Raw genomic sequence first — 21,351 nt, 5'->3', positions numbered from 1 at the left:
GCCTGCACAGGCTGCTGAGGGGAGGCCTTGCCTGAGCCAAACCAGCGCAGGGCCACAGCCTGGTAGCACCTCAGGGCAAGGTCCCCCTCCAGGGCAACCCTGGGCCCGCAGGACGGGTGCCTCCCCTGTTCCGAGCTGGGCTCGCCCAACCCTGGTCTGAGGAGGAGGAAGAGGAGAAGGAGACGGCTGCCATTGCTAGGCAGGCAACACCACCACCACAGCGCCCGCTTCCGCCTCGGTAGCCACCATGGCAGACAGTCTCACCTCCCTCACGTGACAGTCCTGCCCGTCCTCTCTATGGTAAGTCCTCCTTTGGCGCCGGTTTCCGCCGCGCTGTGTCTATGGTCGCCGCGCGGTGCCTTGTGGGCGCTTGGCGGAATTATGGCGGCGGCTTAGGGCCTGGTTGCGCAGGGTGAGGGGAGGCCGCGGTGTAAGTACCGGGGGTGGGCGGGGGTGTCCGGGAGGGCTGTAGTGGGCTCCCTGAGGGGGAAAAAGGCGGCCTTAAGGCAGGGATTGCCGGAGGGGCGCCTGTGTGTGGCCGTGGCGCGGAGGGAGCCCTGGGGGAAGCTGGGGCGGGAGCGTTTCTGAGAAGGACCGCGGTCGGCGGTGGGGTTGGGGGGTGAGGGGGCGGCTGCTGGTGGGGTTGCGGGGTGAGGGGGCGGCCGGCGGGCCTCAGGGCGGAGCTCCAGGTGTGAGGGAGCCGGCCGGGGGCCGGCGGGAGCGGCGGGGGGCTCCAGCCTTGCTCCTGCCGCCGGTCTGGGTTTCCGCGGGTGATGCCCGGGCTGGGCCCGGTGCTCGAGGTTGCGGTACCTCGCGGAGGCCGTCGGGAGGGGTCCAGAGGCGATGTGTAGCACTGCGTGGCGGGGGCAGCTCAGCTCCAGGCCGAGCCCGGTCACTTTCTCGTGGCCAATAACCCCTGTCTTCGCGTAGTGCTGAAGGGGCTTCTCTAGGGCTGTATATCTGAAACTTAGAGGTCAGTGTGACAGTCTCTGAGTCATTTCAGATTGAATTTGGGCTCTTGTACTTGGGTCCAAGCCTTATACTGACTTAAAAAAGAAACAGGAACGGTTTCCAGGGATTTGTTAACTATGCAGCCACACTGGATCTGGTTCTTCACCTGAATTCATGGATCCCTTCGCTATGTATAATCAGCATAGATAAGTTTTAGGAGCACGTGGCTCTCTTGGATCATGGGTTTGGCAGAGTTGGTGCTAAGACAAAGCTAAAATGTCGTGCTGAGCTCCAGCTGACTTGCACAGTGTCACTGAAAAGCATCAGCAATCCTTGGTCAACGAGCTAAGGCTAGTTACTGTCTCACTTCTTTTTAAAGGTGTTTCTGTGTATGAACTCTGTTTTCTGAGTACTAGTTCAGTGTCAGTAACTGTGTTCTACCTGGTGGGATGTTACTGTGAGCAGCCAATCTAGTTTATTATTTTAACACCAAAGTCGTGTGTTTTGTGATCTTATTAAAAGTGAAACAATAACAAATAATGCAAGCAGAGCATAAATAGATAGCTTTCATTTGTGATATTACAGAAGCATATGAAACAATATAATATTTTTTCTACTGGTTTTTAATATGCTTTAAAATGTTTCCCTGTCATCCTTTAACATCCAACTTTCTGATTGGTAGCACTGGTGCCTTTATGTATCTCTGCAGATGTATCTCGCTTGTGCCTTACATATCTTTAGTCTGTGGTTAATGGATGCATGTGTCTTGGTGAAGCAGGAAGGAGCATAGTTTCACATTTAAGATGGCGCTGTTCGATTGTTCAGGGTTTTTTGACATTGGTTGACGATCTGAAACTCTTGGCATGGTGGTTTGGGATTGCAGGGTATGCAGCTCGTCCCTGGCAGCGCTGAGCGCAGTGCATGCTTACACAGTGTCTGCATGACTGAGGCTGGTTGGAGTCTGTTTCATGTCTTTGCCACAGAAGGATTGATTGTAGCAATTTTGAGCATCAGGTAGTTAATTTTTTGGACGTGCTGGTGGTATGGAGTTTCTAAATGAGAGCTGGTGAAAACTTCTGCATTTGTCCAAGCTTTTTTAATTGTACTTTGTTTGCATAAGGATAAAGCTGTCAGGCTTGTGCTACTGGGGAAACATTAACTGTAACCTTTCAGAAGGTTTTGCTGGCCATCTGGAGCTCTGTGCAGGTCAGTCCCAAAGGACTGTGCTGCAGTATTAATGACAGTGCTGTTCCTGTACTAGATAACTGAATAGGGCCATGACAAGGGCTGGAGAGTTCAAGTTGCGTGAACTTCATCAGTATTTAATTATGAATACCATCCTAGACATGGTGTGGTCTGTGTCAACCAGCGTTGCTGGTGATGGTACCTAGATATGATTTGGGGAATAATGGAGGGGTCATTCCCAGGAGGCAGTCATTTTTGGCTGTCATTTTTCAGGAGGGGAAAGAGTTTAGTTGCCAGACTGTACCACTTGCCTTAAGGATAGGAGACCAGCTCCTGGATGGTTTTATTTACTTTATAAACTTAGCTTCATATTCCTGTTAGAGGCTGTGTATCATCTTTCAAACATGTTAGAGTAGACTTTCTTTTGAAAATCTGCATAGATTCTGTCAAGTCTGTCAATAAAAAGCTCCTTCAATTTTGAGGATCATCTGGCAAGTGATACCTGGTGTTGTGTAGTGGGACTTGACATTGCCACTACAATTCCAGGAACAAAGTAGCTTCAGGTGAATGTCTTTCACTGTAAGTTTTAGTAACAACTGGTTTTTATCCTTGATTCTGTAGTAGTTTAAAATGACGACAGCAGCGAGGCCAACGTTTGAACCTGCAAGAGGAGGAAGAGGAAAAGGTGAAGGAGACTTAAGTCAGCTATCCAAACAGTACTCCAGCAGAGACCTTCCTTCCCATACTAAAATCAAATACAGGTTAGTATTGGCTTCTTTTTGTCTTACGGCAAAACAGGCCGGGAGTGATTTTTTTGTTAATGAGCAGTACTCTGAAATTTTTCACGGTAGATGTTCACGTGCTTGACACTGAGCAGACACCAGAGATTATACAGTGGTGCTGAATGAGTGGGCTAAAAGTGTAAGTCTCAAAAGCAGAGTCTCAAAAAAACCCACATTGAACGCATTGCACGTAATTGGAGAGGTTTAATTTTAGTGGTATTTATTACTACTGCTTATGGAAGTGAATTGTCAGAAGAAGGTAAGCTTTGGAGACCAAGCATTTCAGGCGATGGAGTGGAAAGAAAGTTGTCATTTGGTACAGCAGGAGCTGGCTGAGCCACAGAGGGTACTGTCACTTCCAGAGCAAGATGGGATAAGAGGAGCGAAGTTGAGCGTGTCTTCAAAGCAGGAAAAATGCATCGTGTATTTGGCAGAGGACCACTGGGGAAGGGCATTAAGAAGAGGCATGGAAATCATGGAATAGCACTCAGGGAGTAGTACATGCTGGAAGAGCTGATGTTAAACACTGCAGGTGGTTCATGCAGGTCCTGGGAAAGGACATTGCTTTAATCAATGAGAAAGATAATGGTGTCTTAGGAATATTTTCCTCTGTTTGAAATGCATAATAAATCTTCGTTATCCTTTTAAAAGATAAAGTGAAATCTGGAGTCAATATGATATGGGTACCTAGAATTTAAATGAAATGTGTCAACCTAAAAATGTGTTTTGTTTTTTTTTCTATCTAACTGATGTTACTCTTGTCAGTGATATTACTGTTGAAGTTTTATGTTTCCACCTTCTTGTGCAGAAGCTTACCCTTTCAGCTCTTCTCTCCTGCCTCTTTGGTTTTGAAGAATACGTATGCATAAGGGAGTTGGAGTGTTTTGGAGAATACCAAAATCAACAGCACAAGAAGCGCCGTCAGATGGATTTTGTTGTTATGGGAAAATTGCTGGTGGTTTGTTTCTTTAAACAAAATAGGGTCTCTTGCTCTGGGGTCTGTTGTTTGCAACCAGTCTGTTACTTTGAAAGAGGTGTGTGGGGAGAAATATGTACAGGAATATACAGTGTATGTTTGAACAAATCCCACCACGTGAGTGAGAGAGAGAGATGGGGAGGGCATTAAGTGTCTTCTGTTCTTTCTCCCAAATACCTAACACAAAGTTGTCTTTGTTAAACTGCCAGGACTGCATCATTGCAGGAAAAGTTCAGTGTTTCAGTTCCACTCATGTTCGCTTGAGTGACACAGGGCTTGGGGGGATTTTGCAGCTATATCAGGAATTCCAAGTTCAGGTTTTTAATTACAAAAGCAAATGAAATACTTCATCAGGAAGACAGGCTGTGCACACAATGTGTTTATAATGGCTCAAGTCTGGGTTTCTTCCAGGCACTCTTATTTCCAGCACTGGGTTCACAGAAAGGTGAAAGGAATTGCTGCTTGGTTGTATTCATTAGTTCTTTTCAAGATTTCCACAGAAAATTCGATGCTCTCTAGGTGGAACTTAGTGTGACTCAAGTATAAATAATCTGTTGCTTTTGGACAGCATGTGTTACATGAAAGAGGCAAAAACATGTATTTGCAATATGTTTCACTAAAGCTAGTGTTTTGCCTGTTCTCCCAACTTTTTTTTTTAATGGTCATGGGAGATTGTCTCCTATGTCTCTTCTAGGGAAAAAGGTTTATGAAAAGCATATTCTAGTCTTGGTCTTATCTGTAAGCCTTAGAGACTGTGTTTGCAGCAGCAATTTGGGATAATAAAGCGGTGAGGAAAGTTGGCTGCAGTGCTGGTGGATGTCTGCTAGGACACTGGGCTTGGACTGCTGGAGAAAAGGAAATTCAGACATAGCTACAAGAGGTAGATGTTGTTGTTCTGTGTTTGTAGGAGTTTATGTAAGCTCTTTTGATTCATTTGCGGGCCGCTGGAAGGAACGTGTGTGTGTGGCATTGCATGCCAGTGTGCGTAATGCGTACAGAGAAGGGGGTTGATGAAGAAACTTATGTCTACATGGTGCCCAGTCCTATTCTCTACACATGCCTGTTCACCCCAGGATTTACTTGCCTCCTTGAAAAAATTGTTCCCGGATGCAGACTTGTCAACTCCAGCTTTTTTTCCCCTCCCCTCATGTTGTTTCAGACAGACCACTCAGGATGCTCCTGAAGAGGTGCGTAACCGTGATTTCAGAAGGGAGCTGGAGGAGAGAGAACGGGTTGCTGCAAGAGAAAAGAATAGAGACAGACCAACCAGAGGTAAAAAAAAAAAAAACCAAAAACAACTTCGCATGGCATTGCTCTTGCACAGAACTTGGTGTTGTAGGAAGTTTGGAGGTTGCAGACAGCATGTCATGAGAGTAGAATTTAGGGTATTGGTCTGATATAGTTCAGAGCTGTTGACCTGCAAGGGAATGTCCGCTGGCTTTCACACTGGCTTCATACTAGCAAAAAATCTAGGCCAGCCAGTAGAAAAGCATAGGCCATCATGCAGGCCAGTTGGTACGGTATGATTGTAATGAATTGGCAACAAGTGTGTACAGCTATATAAAGGGCTTTTTCTGTACTTGGACAAGCAAGACAGGAAGAAGGGGAATGACTCATCTTGTAGTGTTGCAGCACCAGTATAACAATAAGTCTGTTTTTTAAAGTATGCGATTCTGTTTAGATATAGTGAAGTGATAATTAAAATGAGCCAAAGGTGAGTTTTTTGAGAAATAGTCACTTATAATATCAACCTTGACAGAATTTAGGTACTTTAGGTTTAGATGTGAAATGTACAGAGGTATATTGTGGGGCTTTCAAGTTCACAGACGAAAGCAGATGTGGTTTGGACCAACAGTAATGCTTTGGGGTGGTCTCCAATGGGAACCTTCCGCTTGGATACATAGACTAAGGATATTTCTGCACAGAGTTTTCTCTTGCTGTTCTTTCTTCTTGAAATAATGACCTCAAAAACTTTTTGAGGTCAAATTTTAATTTTGGGGATGTTATTGCTTCCCTTGAGGGATACGTAAAGGGGAGTAATAAACATGGTCATTAAGACTGAGTGATGAAAATGTAAGCATAAGCTTTTATCTCTTACTCTAATGCAATCTTTGTGAAGATTTTTGCTTTCTGACATTAGATGCTGTTAAATGAAGTAACTTAGTCACTCTTTTCTTTTTAAATCTTATGCCATAGAACACACAACATCATCTTCTGTGTCTAAGAAGCCTCGGCTAGACCAGATTCCTGCAGCAAATCTTGATGCAGATGATCCGCTTACTGATGTATGTATCTCTTTCCTGTCTTTTTCCTTTCATTGTCCTGGTTCAGGATTTTGGTGTTAATGGATTATATACTTTTAGATCTGCTAAAGGCTTAACACGGGTTCCAACATATCTTCCTTTTACAGTTACTCTGCTGTGGTGGAAGTCCAGAGTCGTTCAGAGGATTCTGGTCCATGCTGTAATGGTGTTCTTGGAAAGCCCACAAAAACTAGGGAACTGAAAATACCACTCGAAGTACGGGGAATGAGTGACTTTTTAGACTCAGCCAACTACTGGGTTAAAATTCCCCTAAGGTTGAGGTACACTGACTGTCTGCATGAGGAATGGATTCTTCCTCTTGGCTCCTCTCCTCATGCTGAAGTCTAGAAGTTAGGTCTAAGGCTTGACAGTAAGCTGAGGGTTTTTTAATCCTGCCGTATTTGGTCCCAACAATATTGGATAGGGTATTCGGGCACACTGTTATAATGACTTCCGTTACAATGATTAGAGAGTCATTGAGGACGGTCATTCTCTAGAAATCTGTCAGCTACATAGCATTTGAATTATAAAAAAATTAATTGTGGTCATCCAAAAAGCACAAACATGTTTTTGTCTTGACTTTACTGTACAAGAGCGACTAAACCATTTGAATTGTATTTGCTGCTGATGCAAGCACCCAAGTACGAAATTAGCCAGCAGCAAATCGTAGCCTTAACCGGGCAGAGCGGGACTGGTTTTATTAAATGAAATGAATGAGCTGCTTCTTGTTTCCATTTATTGCTATTAGGAAGATGATGAAGATGAGGACTTGGAAGACAGTGATGATGATGACACTGCAGCTCTTCTTGCTGAACTGGAAAAAATCAAGAAAGAACGAGCTGAGGAACAGGCTCGAAAGGTAAAATCTCACCCATTAAAAAGCATCTGTTTTTTGCAAACTGGTGTTTATTAAAACTAGCGTGCCTAAAGGACTTAGGATGAGTGAGAACTGGTAAACAAAGTAAGTGCCCTTCAAAACTCTTCTCAAGTAGAGTCTGATGGATTTGTTCTTCTTGTAGCCTTCATACCTCCCTATAATCTCTCTCGCTACAGATAGAATAGAAACACCACGTTCTGCCCTTGAAAGGGGAGGGAAGTCCCTGTAGTTAGAGATTGTTTTCCTGTGAGTGGGATCAGACCATATGCTGTTGGTTCACACACCTCCTTGGTGTAAAAGAGATTGTTGGGATGGAGTGCATTAGCGAAATCGTTTGTTGATGAATGGACTTCTGGGGTCTGTTTTGGGGAATAGTCTGTTATCAAACTGATCAGGATTTAGGATGAACTGTACTGGCTCTAATATTGTATCGCAACAGAATTTGGGAGTCCAGATATTTCATCTGCACTACTGAATCGCTCCGCCTCTGGTGGTGCAACAGAAGTGCTCGATACGTGCAGCATTCCTTCTGCTTTTAGTAAGCTCTTTTTTTTTTTGAGTAGGGCGTAAATCATTTTAGTGCTTTTCAAAAATGTTGCATGCTTAAGTTTGAATAGTTTTGTGTGTTGTTATACATAGATTCTACATTAGTGTAAAAAACCCCAACAACCAAATAAACAAAACAAAACAAAGAAACAACCTTGTCATCTTTGTATAAGATAATCTGAGATGTTTTTAGAACATGCTAAATAAACACCTTAAATACTGATTGGGATCTTCGCTGCTGTGACAACTTAATGTTTTGGCGCCTCTGTACTACTAATAACCTTATCAGAGCTTAACACACATGCTTCTAATTTCATGTTTTTCACAAATGCTCTCCAGTAGTCAGCTGGCAGCGAACAGGGCGTAGCATCTAGAAGACGCTAGGAACAACTAGGAGAAAATAATACTTTAAACACTGTAGTGCTTGACCACCCTTGGCTAACCATATAGAAATTTCTCTTTAGAATCAACAAGGCCTGTAAAACCAATAAGCTCTGCAATTTTGGAGTTAAGTACTTTGGAAGGCTAAAAGCTGTACCATGCTGCTTCAGTGCAGAAATTTTGCTGTAGAAGAGTGTTGATACTTGATTCTCTATCTGGCCTACGAGTGGTCTTTTACATTAAAGTGTGTCTGAAAGCATTTCTCATCTCTTTAAGGCATTTGAAGCACATCACACAGCAGTGAAATTGTGTTCTGCAGTAATAACCTGGTGAAAATACTTGAAAATGCTGGCAACAATTCTTCCATGTATTCCTGTGTGAAATGTACTAAACCACAAATTAAGGGTGGCAGTGTGTAGGAAAGGCTTCTACTTCAGCTGTTCTTGCACAGTGCTTAAAATGAAAGCTTAGATCTGGATGGATTTTTCCCTTTGCCTGAGAGTTGAAATTACGCATCTAGATTAAACAGTATATATAATTATACTGTCACATTTCAGTGTAGAAAACTCACATTCGGAAAATAATGGTAGTAAATTGCAGCATAGACAACCAAATGCGTGCTTCTCTTCATGTGTAGAAAGCAGGAATGTTACAATCTCTATGAAATTCTTATTTTGTCACTAGAGGGTGCTAAAAGCTATGGAGTATTTAGTATATCTCTTGCTTTATTTTGCTGTCTCTTAACTGCTATTATTTCTTACCTTCATGGGTGTTCTTCTTCCTCCAGAAGCAGGGTTTATAATGTCCAAAGCTACGTGCATACTGAATACGTGAACACTTATTGCAAATGTATACACTTGCTTTAACTTTTAGTTATTTATTTGCAATAGTGCACACTGTTTCATGTTCACTACCTACTCTGTGCATACTTTCACTGGTTGGTGGCTGATAGACTCTCTTAAAAATTAGCATCTTCAGTAAGTAGTGGGTGCTCTACAGGTACTTGGAATTTTATTTTCTTGGGGTTTTTTGAGAGGAGGAAACTAAAACTACATTGATGGAAAAAGTAAAAACCAGGGCGGGGCGCAACCTTGGAAGAGCCTTCAGGGGTAAGGGTCTCCTTAGGAAAGATCACTTAGGTATATCAGTTTTAGGGGTGCATTCTGTTTAGAGTATACCTTGTTTTCCATGGCTTTGAAATAAGGTGTTACTGGCAAAGCGGTTTGTAGCCATTTTGTCTAAGTCCCTTTTCCCTTCAGATATGTGGGATTTCATATTATTATGTATTGCAAACTGTAATTTAAACCTAATTTAGTAAGTAACCTTCTATTAGTCATCCAGATGACTTCAGAATAACATCTCATGTAAAGTCTTAATTGTGTAGTCGCTATTAGTCCTAATCCACATACAGGGGTGGTTTATCTGCTGAAATGCTGCTGTCCGTACTGGGTAAACCAGTGGCAAGGCGAAGGGGAACTGCAGAGTGAATGCCTTTTCACTCTTCTGCACGTCGTTCTCAAATCTCTTTGTTGTGATACAGACAGATTAACGTGTCTCTGCATCTTCTTGAAGCGTTCCAAGGTCTTAAAAGATGAAGTGGGTAAAATACAGTAATATATCCAAAATGTATGCCATATGTAATTTTTTTCCTGATACTTTCTTTATTTTGATTTATTAAAAGGCTAGTCCAATTATTTCTGAGACTTTAAAGTCAAGTGTATGTTTGTTAACTGCTTTGACTCATTGCTTTGGTGTCCAGTATTTAGGTTACCATGAAAGAACAATGACTCCTTTAAAATGCATCTTTGGTGAGAGAGCAGTTAAAAACAAAAGAGGAGAATCTGTGGGTTTTCAGATCATCGTGCTCTCTGTTAAGTTCCCTTATGTGGTAATATCACTTTCCGTATAAATCTTCTAAATCTAATTTTGACGAATATTAGTGGTAAGAGGTTCTAACTTCCTTCACACTGATACTTCCCTTTAATCTGTGAAGCAAATAGTTTGTCAACCAAATTAGCAATTGCTGTCAATGCTTGTTAACTTCTCAAAATGCTTAAATTCACTTGAATTCTGTAAAATCATTGAATAAATATTACAAATGTTTTGAAACACTGGTTGAGCATGGGAGTCCTCCTGACTTTTCTCACGCCCTCCACAATTTTAATCTCTCAGGTTTTTTCTAGTAGACACTAAGCTAACCAGGAAATTTTAGTTTTGAAAGCCTTTTTCTGTGGAATAATTCTGGGTCTGTCTGAAACTACAAATGCTAGGTCTGCTCTCTGTGTGAACTATCCACGGATAGGTTTCATGGAAGCACTTCAACGTTCCAAACCAAGCATTACAATGCTCTTGATTTTCAAGCACATCCTTAAAAGGTAAATTGAAATAATTAAAAACAAACCTCAATCCAGTGAGCAGCTGACTGCACGCGTGCAGTTCCAGCAAAGCTATTTTAACACCCAGTAATTTTATCCTTATCTATCTGAGAACAGACTTAAAGTTTTTGGTTTCTTTTCTTAACAGTTTTATTTCACCAGGTGTTTCTCTATAACTGATTATGTTGCTTTACCGATGGTCAAAATAGATCTTAGCTCTGTCCCGTGTTTTAGCTGTGTCACAGAGTTCCATCAGAAAATGCATCTTGATAGGTATTAACCTTTTCACTCAAATTTTAAGAGCCTAGCTAAAACTAGAATATCAAATCAGCGATTAAGAAAGAGTTTAAGTAAAGAGGCAAAAGCAGATGGCAGAGTATGTTTCCTCATTAGATGTTTGAGACATGCTTGTAATACTTAGCCTTGCCAAGAACTAATGATGATGTCCCCTCCCTTGTGGGTAAAATGACAACAAATCTGTGTATAGACACTGCAGTTGTGTTTACTCTGTGCTCGTGTTTTTTGATGTTTCAATCAGTTGAATTGCGGTGTTGCATAGAGTTAGTACTTTGCAAAGGATCAAATAACTGGGGTCAATCTCTGCGTTAAGTTTTGTTCCCTGCTCCTAAAGGCAGTGCTGTCATAGTTTGTCATTCAAAAACTAGCATTTAAATAAGGTTATGTGATTATTTTTTTCAGCCTTCAATGAAGTGTGAATGTTTCAAGTTTTCCTTCAGCTACTCAACATCTATAAAAACTGAGTAGGATAACTTACTTTAATACAATGGAGTCATTTCAAGAATTTCAGCACTTTCTGTAAAAGTAATCTTGCTCTGTGCTAAGGGTAGGAACTATAAAAAAAAAAATAAAATCCATGGTAACAATAATGTTTTTCTTTCCTTTGTGGTCAGAAACAAATATGCCAAGGGACTGTTATTCTTACAGCAAGATAAGGAATAATTGTTTAGTTGAGGTTAATATAGTTTTGTCCGCTTCTTTTTTTCCCCAGCTGTGATGCCACATGGTGAGTTCAGTTGTATGGTGGAGGCCTGCTTTGAGATCTAATTTACGTGGCAGCGTCTCCATCTGCTTCCTCGGGGTACAGGACGCCCTCTGCCAGCCCAGTCTTATTCACCACACTGTAATACTCCTGTTCTATTGCCTCCGCTTCTAATGCGGTGGTTACAACATGGTTGACTTCTGATTCATCACTGCAGATAGTTGGTGCAACACGCTGCCCTTGAAAAGCACAACGCTGCTGTCTAGTGATGAAATAATCTGTAGCTTTTTTTTTTTTTTTTGGCTAAAATGGCTTAGAAAGAGTTGTATATCTCGTCTTTCCGAGCAGAAAGGCAGGCAAAGAGGCATTATTTTAGAAAAGGTGGAGTGACTAGAGAAATATATATTTTTTTTTTTCCCCCCCTTAGGCTTTTCTTCTGTTGTGGGTTTGTTGTACCCATAGTGTTTTAGCTTAATAAGCCTTTGTTCCGCCACACAAAAGAACAATGTAGGCTTTGGAGCAACCCGAGACGCTTATTTTGTGAACAGCTGTGCTTGATCGTGCCTCAGAGGTGCGAAGCTCAGACAGCGATGAAGGTTATGTCTGGTCTGTTTGATTTGATACAACCCATGCTCCATCGCCTGGAGCGTCCCGGCATTCAGTGGAGGAGTGGGCAATGGAAGATTTATGTGGAAAATTCTGAGACATAATGAAAACCTCATTTGGCTGGAGATGAGGGATTCTGCAGCTCTGGCCAAAATGTATAACTTAGCTTAAGCATAAATGTCAACTTTACAGCACTGTGAATTACACCTAGTATTTCCTCCATGTCGTGTCTCTAAGCTACAAAACTTAGTATACTAATTACCTTTTTTTTTTTTTTTAAATCTTGAATACCTTCGTTGGAAAGTTTTAGTGAAGCTAAATAATACAAAAAAATCTTCAAGACTAATATTCAGAATTAGCCTGCTCCCTAAAAACCCATAGCAAATATGTTGAAATGTCATTCAGCCTAGAACAGCTTTGAGGGACTGTATTCCATAAATAAATGACCATGTGTGCCAGGTCTTCTTTGTGAAGTGACTAAAACTGGCAATGCCTTACTCAACAGATCTGTTCCCTGCTTGCTCTCAGACTCTAATCTGTTGATCTTTGTCACTAAAGATAAGTTTATGCAGTTCATAACTACTCCTAGTCGTGCTGCCCCTGCGGGTCTGAAAAACAGCAGAGTTCTGTTTGGGAACAGAGCCGAGAAACAGCCAACGGCCGCACAAGTGCCCAGGGGCTCTGCAGCGTCTCTGACAGGCGATAGGGAAAAATCAAGCTTTGTAAATAAGACTCATGGATGTTTTCTGTAACTGCTGTCACTATAAAAGAAGGTTTGACAGCTTCTGTTAGTGTTGTGTTTATACTTGTTTTTAATAATTTAATAGGTGCGAAAGTAAAATACAATCATTTGAAATTCCCAAGATGGTCCCTACCATTTCTTTTGATTACAGTGCAGTGTTTACTACCTCCCAGTCCTCTGGAGTTGGAGTTGATTGGTGTCAGTGTAGCTTTTTGTTAGCAATTAGCAGTTTTAAACAGAATTCAGTCGAGCTTGAAATGCCAAGTTGTTGGGGTCAGTGTACAGGTTCTGTATCCCAGCTTCCGTGGTGGTGCAGTGGAGGTGCAGTCAGCGGAGCCTGGAGGTGGCTGGTCTCTGGTGCGTGTAATTTAGCGTGAGCAGAGCAGAAGAGCTGTCTCGCCTCTTTCATTTATTCTCTAGATCTTTGCTGATATGTGAGCTCAGATGCCCACAAGCAGATATCTAGATGTAGGTGTCTTAATCTGGAGCTGAATCCTGCTCTTAGTCTTATACAACAGCTTCTAATGTAGTGCTTTTTAAAAATGTTATTCAGTTTTGATTTTCTTTTTTTCTTTTTTCTTATCACCACATTTTAACGTTTCAGTTTGATAATGCTTTTTTCATATCAGAAAGTGAACTGTGTCAGGCTAATTGAGGCTGAAGGATATGACATGGGTTAAAAGTTAGGATGATGCCTAACATGCCTTTTTAAAACCTTATAGAAAAATGAAATGTGCAGTAGTTACTGCCACGTGCATATTTTTTTAATGATTTCTAATATTGACTTTATCTCCGTCTAGTAATTTGAGTGACTGAGTGCTTTTCACTTCTCTTCATGCATGGTAGAGAATGCCGAACAATCAGCTTTTTAGGAGCTGTTGAGATTAAATCTGAAACGGGGGAAGAGAGGGGAGAAGAACTGTAATTCCTCCCCAAAAAAGCTGCTGACTGATTCCAGCGGACTTTTGAACATCAAATAAACCCTGTGTGTTGGCATTTGTCAGTGGTGTGTGGATGCATTTTCATGCATCAGAAATAAACAGCTTAAGATACGTATGCGTCCCCCAGAGGGAGCGGTGCGTGATGCACGGGTTCAGTAACTTTGGATCATGGCGGAGGTTAATGTCTTAGAAATCGGAGGGCGAGACCGTGCCATGCTCCGCGTGCCACCTTGAGAAGAGTTTCCCTGCAGTTCAGCTCTAAAATGGAAAACTGCCGTGTCTGTTTGCATATGTAGAACTTGGAAGAAGTTCTCTCTACAGAAGCATTTGGCAGCTGGGGAGTATTAATTTCTTACAATGCTCTTATTAGTGCTGCCTTCTCAAGTATGGTCCAGTATGAATTTTTGGTTTGTAGCATTTTTATTTGCTTTTAAGATTTGTCCCAGACCTCTTGCATTTTCGAAGTCTCACTTTTAGTGGAGCGTCAGAGATTAAATTTAATGAGGCAGAGCCCACCTCATTTTGCACAACACAGAGAGCACTTCACATGCTTGCATCCTGTTGTAAATTTGCCTAATGGGCTTAAACAGAATCTGATCACCTCTCGGGAGGTACCTGAAAATCAATACTGATTTTTTAATTTTTTTTTAGCTTGTACCAGTATCTTAGATTTTGCTTAGTTTAAAATTAGTTCTTTGCGTGCATGTGCTGAGAGAGGTAGTCTGAGAGCTGCTTGACTTCTGGTGGGAACGCGACCCGGACTGCAGTAAATGGGATTTCACTGCTGTTGGCTTCTCCATGTTATGGGGAAAGAAGATGGTAAATCAGAGGTTGGCATACTGTACAGAAGAAGCTGCATACATTTCATGTGTGTAATTCACAGAGGAAAGAAATGTATAATTTGAATTTGTATTTCTAATATGGGGGAAATCGCTGTTCCTTATCAAATATTTTTGCTCTCTGTGTTTCCTTATTTACTGGGGTGGTAATGACAACTGAAGTTGGAATGCAAATGCTGGATTTAGGGCTGTGTTTGAAAATGCAAAACTTTAGTTTATTTGTGTTGATAACTCTTAGCTGCTGCGGTTTGTGTTAAAGCTCCATGGATACGGCAGCAAGGGCAAGTTTTGCCTGCGCACATGTTTTAATAAGGGCATTACAGGGCTGTGCCATGCTTTTAAGCTGTGTGCCCTTTTGAGGAGCTTTTCCCATGCCACTGGCAATTAATTGCAGCTGGTTGTAAATTTTATTTATCAAAAGCAGTGTAATGGCAGGTGTTTAACTAAAACTTGGGTCGATTTTGAAAGATAAAATATTTACTAGTGATCCTGAATTATCTGGTGTTCATACGTATGTTAAGTTGGTATTGTTCTTAAGAGGGTTGGGGTGTTTTATAGGAACAGTCCACATACCTGATCAGTCCAATTAAAAAGCATTGTAAATTGTGGATAGCTTTAGTCATATATCACTTAGTATTGATTAAATGTTTGAAGCTGGAGAACTCTGGCTAGCATCAGCGTTCAAGTTTAGCACTTAAACTTTGTAAACGCTGTCATCAAGAAAAACATTTCCTCTTTTGGGATTCTGTAGCAGCCCTCAGCCATGAATTTTCTGCAGTTTGGAAAAAAAAAAAAACCAAACAAAACACCCAACCTTGTGATCTCTTTGTCTCTAGTTTATATCATTTCTAAAAGCCATAGTTGACTCTCTGCACTGCTAATGAGACTTCAGTGCATTTTTTAATTAGAATATCTTCAGACCACCTTTCAGCATACAGGGGGCAGGAAACCTAGTTAGTCACCCAAATTAAAGATTTTTTTTATTATTATTATTTATTTTTTTTCCTTCTGGTACTTTCATCAAAGAGCAGTCCTTGTAATACGTTTGAAAGGTTGTGGAAAAATTAAGTTGATGTAAAATGAGTATTACGTATTCATTTTGAAATCTGTGAACATTTAAGTCACTAAATATGTTAATACAACTTGGAAGCGTGGGCAGTGAAATCTACTTTGTGTTGCCTGTAGTGCAGCGCTTCACTTAGGCTTGAGTTACACGCTTTTGATGGTACAAGCAGAAGAAATTTTTTCTGCTCCTTAATATTGGGAATCTTAAATAGTCTTATGACATCCCCTGCTCAGTTTCACCTTCAATTTCCCAATATTCTTTTTAATTGGTCCCTAGGGAAGTTGTAGTTGTAAAACCCAAGCAGATTGCTGAAGACAGAGAAGTTTCAACATGCTGTAAGGTTTCTTCCACCTAATGAATATTGTATAATGTGCTCTTTTTTCTCATGAGGATAAAGAAAATCTTTTAATCTGTATAGAATTTTTAATATAATAAATATGTAAATGGTAAAGCTAGAATTTAACTGAATATTTGATGGAACATCAGAGGTAAGTAGAGCAGATATGAGTGTTGCTAGAGTGACAGTTTATTAGCAATGGTAAGCTCTTTAGAGTATCTCTGCTTCTATCCTTATTCTGCTCATACGCAGGTGTCAAATGCTCTGAAAAGTCTGAGCTAGGAATTAAAGCTCTGTCTGTGTGGGTGATCGCAGCTAAATAATGTTTGTCTCTACCAGCTGGATGAGAAGAATGGCCCAGAAAAGTAATGTTATCCATTTCTGGCTCTCAGGAACAAGAGCAAAAGGCTGAAGAAGAAAGAATTCGGATGGAGAACATTCTGAGTGGTAACCCACTGCTGAACCTCACTGGCCCAGCACAGCCTCAAGCAAACTTCAAAGTGAAGAGGAGGTACCGTGCCGTCTGTACTCTGATATCCACCCCCTTGCTCCCTCTTGTTACTCAGAGTCTGAAAATGTCATCACTGCCCTCGGGTTTTATTTCCTTCCTCGGATCTTGTCACAAGCAGTGTAATGTAGAACTGGGACATGGATGCACGTAGTGATTGTCTTGTGCATTTCTCTAGAACAAATCATCCTGCTATTTTGTGTTTAAAAAAGAGAGAAGAAGATTGAGAATTGCGTTTGTCTGGCATTGTTTGTAATGATAAAAAAAGTAACAGGACCAAAGTTCCTCAAGAAACTTGGTGTTTTGCTCCCCTTTAAAACCTAGCTGGTTTTTTTATTTGTTTTTTTAGTGTAACTAGAATTGGATAAATAACAGCCTTTTCTCAATACAGTTCTTGTTTGCGACTATTACAATTACTGTTGTGCTTAGGGCCGTTACATTCAAGGTTTTTTCTGCTCTGTTCAAATGGTTGTTATTTTCTGTAGAGATAAAATAACCTTTAATCTACTGATACTCATCTCGCTTCTAACTTGGAAGCACGTAGGAGATGGCTTGGATTAGAAAAATACATCTTTTTTTCCTAAAGATTAAGTTCTTAGTACATTTGAATAGGAGAGCCAAACTTCATTTATATATTTTCTGTAAATTGCACCTGATTTTCATGCAAGCTTACTGAAGTTAAAACCTTCTCTTTTCAGATGGGATGATGATGTTGTCTTCAAGAATTGTGCCAAGGGGTTAGACGAAACAAAAAAGGACAAAAGATTCGTGAATGATACTCTGCGATCAGAATTTCACAAAAAGTTCATGGAAAAATATATCAAGTAGTACAGTTTTATGTGCGGTGGTGCTGAAGGACTTGGAAGGTCATGGTTGTTCCCTCCCTCTCCCTCAGAATTCAAGGCTGAATCCTTGGTCATGAATTCCCAAATGCTTTATCAAGATCATCAACAGCTTCATAATTAGTAATTGCTTATGTATCTGGAGTTTTTATTCCTGCAGCATGTTTTCCTTTTCAGTTTTAATTAAATCAGTTTGTGTTTCATGAATGTTTTTCTGTTCACGTGCATTTTCTTTTGCTGGCTGCCTTGTGAATGGTAGAAGAGAGAAGCTGGTTTGCAATAAATACTTCTAATTGTCGAAATTGCTTTCTAGAACAACCTGTATTTGTAGTGATGGTGGTTTGTAACTTACACAACCTGTATAAATGTCAGTATTATCAAATAGCTGAGTATGGTAAGCACTGTGACCTGAAAAGAGCTGTACTTTTTTTTGTAGCAAACTGGACATACTTTCTCTTAATAGCTAGTTTCTAACTAGTTAATAGTTAGTTAATAATCTTCCATTTTAGTTTCTTACTGTCAACCCAGTTACGGTTTGGTGGGGTGGCTCCAAGTTCTTAGCAGCCCTGCTTTCTGGGCTCTCTCGGCTCTGCGCGTATGGGGTGATACCGTGTAATGCTTGGGGGAGCACTGAGAGGGAAATGCTCTGTGGAACCATGGTGGTTTTTTCCATCTTAATAAACCATTGCAGTGCTCAGTGCCTCAGCCACGTGGCCGCAAGGCTCAGGCTGTGTGTGCGTGGCTCGGTAGTAATAGTGTTGTCAGAAACTGTCAAGTGAGTCTCTTCATTAAATGTATGATCTCCTCAAGATGCCATAGTACACTTCGTTTACTTCTTAAATGTCCATTTTAGCATTTAATAGGACAGTATATAATAGGAATGAATGAAAAAAATCTCTAGTTGTGGAGGGGTTTCCCCCCCTCCTTCTGCCGTCTCGGTTGCGTTTGAAATCTTGGCTGAGGGATGCACTGGATATGAACCTAATGTTTGCAAAATGTAGTAGTTACCTCTCTACCTAGAAGGCTACAGTGGCAAAACTCAGATATCTCTCTTTACGTAAAGTTCTTGCCCTTTTCCTTGCCTGTGTTATGCTCAGTCTAGTTTATTCTTACAGACGCTGTTTCATAATAATGCTCTTTTCGAGCTCTTAATTTGAAAATATCTGGTTTTCTTTTTAAGAGGGCAAATACAGAGCACAGTGTTTTAGGTTGTTGTTGGGCATGACTCTAGTATCCTGTAAAATGTTTCATTAGCTTTAGCTGTATTTTCCACCCTTTCATTAAGCTATGCGTAGTGTACCAGTGCCAGCAGCTAGTACCCGTATTTACTTGGAAGCGAGATTTTCAGCGTGCTCAAGATCATGTGAGCTCCTACCGCTGCTGGGGGAATATGTGTTTGCGCTGCTCCTGCTACCTGCCTCATGGTAGTGATGATTCTGGGGCAGCAGAAAAATGGGTGTTGTCTGTAATTCTCTTTAATTTAAACCTACTAAAATCTTGGCATCTAGGCAACATATTTAGGAGGAAAAAAAGAAGAGTTAAGAGCTGTGCTTGTCAGAGTCTGGCAGTGGAGAAGGCAGCTGCTGCTTTAGGTCTGGCTTAACGGCATAGTTGTCATGGCAACACAAAAAAATACATTGGTCTCGCAGTATTACGAGATATAATCACTGTGCCAAAGTGAGCGTACGGTGTTGTTGGAGAGGGGGAGACATAGTTGAAAAGCCAGTTCAGTGCCTTCATGGAAATCGTAAGCGCGTAATGCCATCGTTTGTGTTCTTGAAGTAACATAACTCATTTCTTACAGAAAATAATACTTCTAAGAAGTCAGTTGGCCGGGGTTGGATGGGCTCTTCCGCAGCTATGCGAGCAGTTGTTCCCCACACCTGGAGGAACATCCCTTTCTTAAACTTTTGCATAATGCCCAGGTGTACTTGGTTGGTTTTTTCCAGTAGCTCTCTCCCTGCCTGGTCCTGGAGAAAGAGCTGTAGGGACCATATGGCTCCAGGCTTCAGCTTTATTTGAGGGTTTTTGTTGGCGTCATTGTTCAGCTCAACCACAGAATTTGCAGATCCTATCTCTAACCTCCCCCCTCAAAGCTTTTGTATTTTAGCCTCCTGCGGTGTAAGCTGACCCACAATCTCAGGACTCAGCAACACACAAGCACAGTTTGATAATTAAGGAATCTCAAGCCTTATCTCTTGGTGGGTTTTGCATCATTAACTACTGAATTTTCTTCACCGATACTAGAAAACTGTAAAGCGCTCTGTGCTTGTAGATGCTGCATTGGTGTTTAATTTTCTACTGTGCTTCTTGTACTCATCCAGGAAGAGACAAGTGGATCATTTGTTTTTTGTAAAACTGCGGTGACTGAGTTCTTAAAGAAAAAAAAAAAATCAGACTGAGATGTTCTGCACCTCTGCTCCCAGCATAGTTTTTTCCAGGAATCTCTGTTCAGTCTGACAAATAACTTTCAACAGAGGCAGCGGAGCTGGCAATGCAGCTGTTCCGGGAGGAGAAGTGGAAGAAAGTTTTAACATTTAGCACTTCAAGGAATGCGGTATTTTACAGTTCCTCGCAATCAGGATTGTTTAATCCTGTGTTTTTTGCAAGGAACGCCTGAACTCACTCCAACTAGTGGCTTGAAGCAAAGCCGCTTGCTTTATAAACAGGTTTCCCCTTGTTTATAGTTATCTTTGGTGTAGCATTGGAACTGAAAACCGGGATCTATTTTCCATAGGGACTAACGGTTAAACCTCTAAGGCTTTTTTTTAAAAGCCCTGTCTTTCAAATTTTGTCTTGGAATATGTTTTATAATTCTAAAGGGATTAATAGTATGAGGAATAAAGCTTAATGATAGGCCTGCAGCTGGAAATAATTGCTCTGTGCGTATATACGAGGTTCTAAAATGTTTAGCATGTATTTCTCTCCCTGAAGTAGACGGCTTATTAAAGGCTTCATATTGCAACCAGCAAAATGATTATCTGCATTTTTCAGGATTTTACATAGCCATAGATACCATGTAGTCATCCTATGAATTTTTAATATTTTTTTATTATTATTTAAAAAAAGCCATTCTGGTGAGTTCCGGTTCCTTTGTTAACTTGGATTTTGTTTGAAATAAAATCCTGGGGCGGAGGTGACCTGGTACTTGCTCGATTTACCTTTGGGTGCCTGGTGAGCAGCCGAGCTGGTGCCCGGTGTGGTGACAGCCCGGTGTCTCCTGTCAGCCGTGCCTGGGTCGGTTCCCACGGAACTCCTGAAATTTCTCTCTGCTTTTTCCTACAGCCACAAATACCTTAAAGTCTTTCATGCTGGAGGAGAGATCTGAGCACAGGGTCAAACCATCAAATGGACGGGGGATGTTGCCTTGAAGCGCTTCACTTCAAAGGATGATCTGTAGGACTGACGCCTTGAAGGGACCTGCTGATGCTTAGAAAGTGCTTCAGGCTCAAGTGTTTATTCCTGTCTGCAGTCCCAGCTACTTCTGCCTGAAGCCTTAATTCTCTTCTAAGGAAAGTCAGAAATGCATGTACGAGCTTCTCTGGTTTTCTTTCTTTCTCAGTGCCTGGTGCTCTGCAATAGAGATTCAGGGCGAGGGGAAAGAAAACACCCACAGAAATTTTTCCATCCATGGAAGTCCTCCTTCCGTCTCCTGTCAGCTTTTAGAACGGAATTTAGTTAGTTGTTGGTCGAGAGCAAAACTTCCTGCCACATTTTGTCTTGCTTGTTTGGGAGAAAAATTATGGGATGCTTTTTCCAAAGAAAGAAAATGTATATTTTGTTGTGAGTTCAGCTGCTTTTTCCCTTGGCAGACTGACACGTTGTCACATGTAACCATAAAAGCAAACACAGCGTCATTACCAGACTTTACGTCCCCCAAGATGTGGTTCAAGCAGAGCACAGATAGGCGTGTTTGGAAAAGTCATGTTTCCTAAGAAAGGCTCCTCTCAGCTCTTTTTTTTGGAATTGGGGATAAGCAGAAAGTAGAATGATGTTTCCATAGGTGTCCAAGTCACTCATTTCAAATGAATAAATAAATAAGCAGGAATCCGTATGTTGCTTAATCACAGATACATTTTACCGTTGCGCTGCTT

General features: G+C 41.2%; 1 protein-coding gene across 2 annotated transcripts; it reads left to right on the top strand.

Annotated features, from left to right (window-relative positions):
- The first annotated feature begins 301 nt into the window (after nucleotides 1–301).
- On the top strand, nucleotides 302–18,068 carry CWC15 (CWC15 spliceosome associated protein homolog). 2 transcript variants are annotated; one of them, XM_063329529.1, is made up of 7 exons: nucleotides 302–430; nucleotides 2,758–2,897; nucleotides 5,054–5,166; nucleotides 6,091–6,179; nucleotides 6,946–7,056; nucleotides 16,300–16,418; nucleotides 17,114–18,068. In XM_063329529.1, exons 2-7 carry the CDS (start codon nucleotides 2,767–2,769, stop codon nucleotides 17,241–17,243), a joined length of 693 nt encoding a protein of 230 aa, XP_063185599.1. In that variant the 5' UTR covers nucleotides 302–430; nucleotides 2,758–2,766; the 3' UTR covers nucleotides 17,244–18,068. The 2 variants fall into 2 exon arrangements, with proteins under 2 accessions (XP_063185599.1, XP_063185606.1); XM_063329536.1 differs by having other exon boundaries at nucleotides 317–412.
- Nucleotides 18,069–21,351: the final 3,283 nt, after the last annotated feature.

Source organism: Chroicocephalus ridibundus, chromosome 1, assembly GCF_963924245.1.
Source record: "Chroicocephalus ridibundus chromosome 1, bChrRid1.1, whole genome shotgun sequence".
Classification (NCBI taxonomy): Eukaryota; Metazoa; Chordata; class Aves; order Charadriiformes; family Laridae; genus Chroicocephalus; species Chroicocephalus ridibundus.
This window is presented reverse-complemented; position numbering and strand designations above follow the sequence as displayed.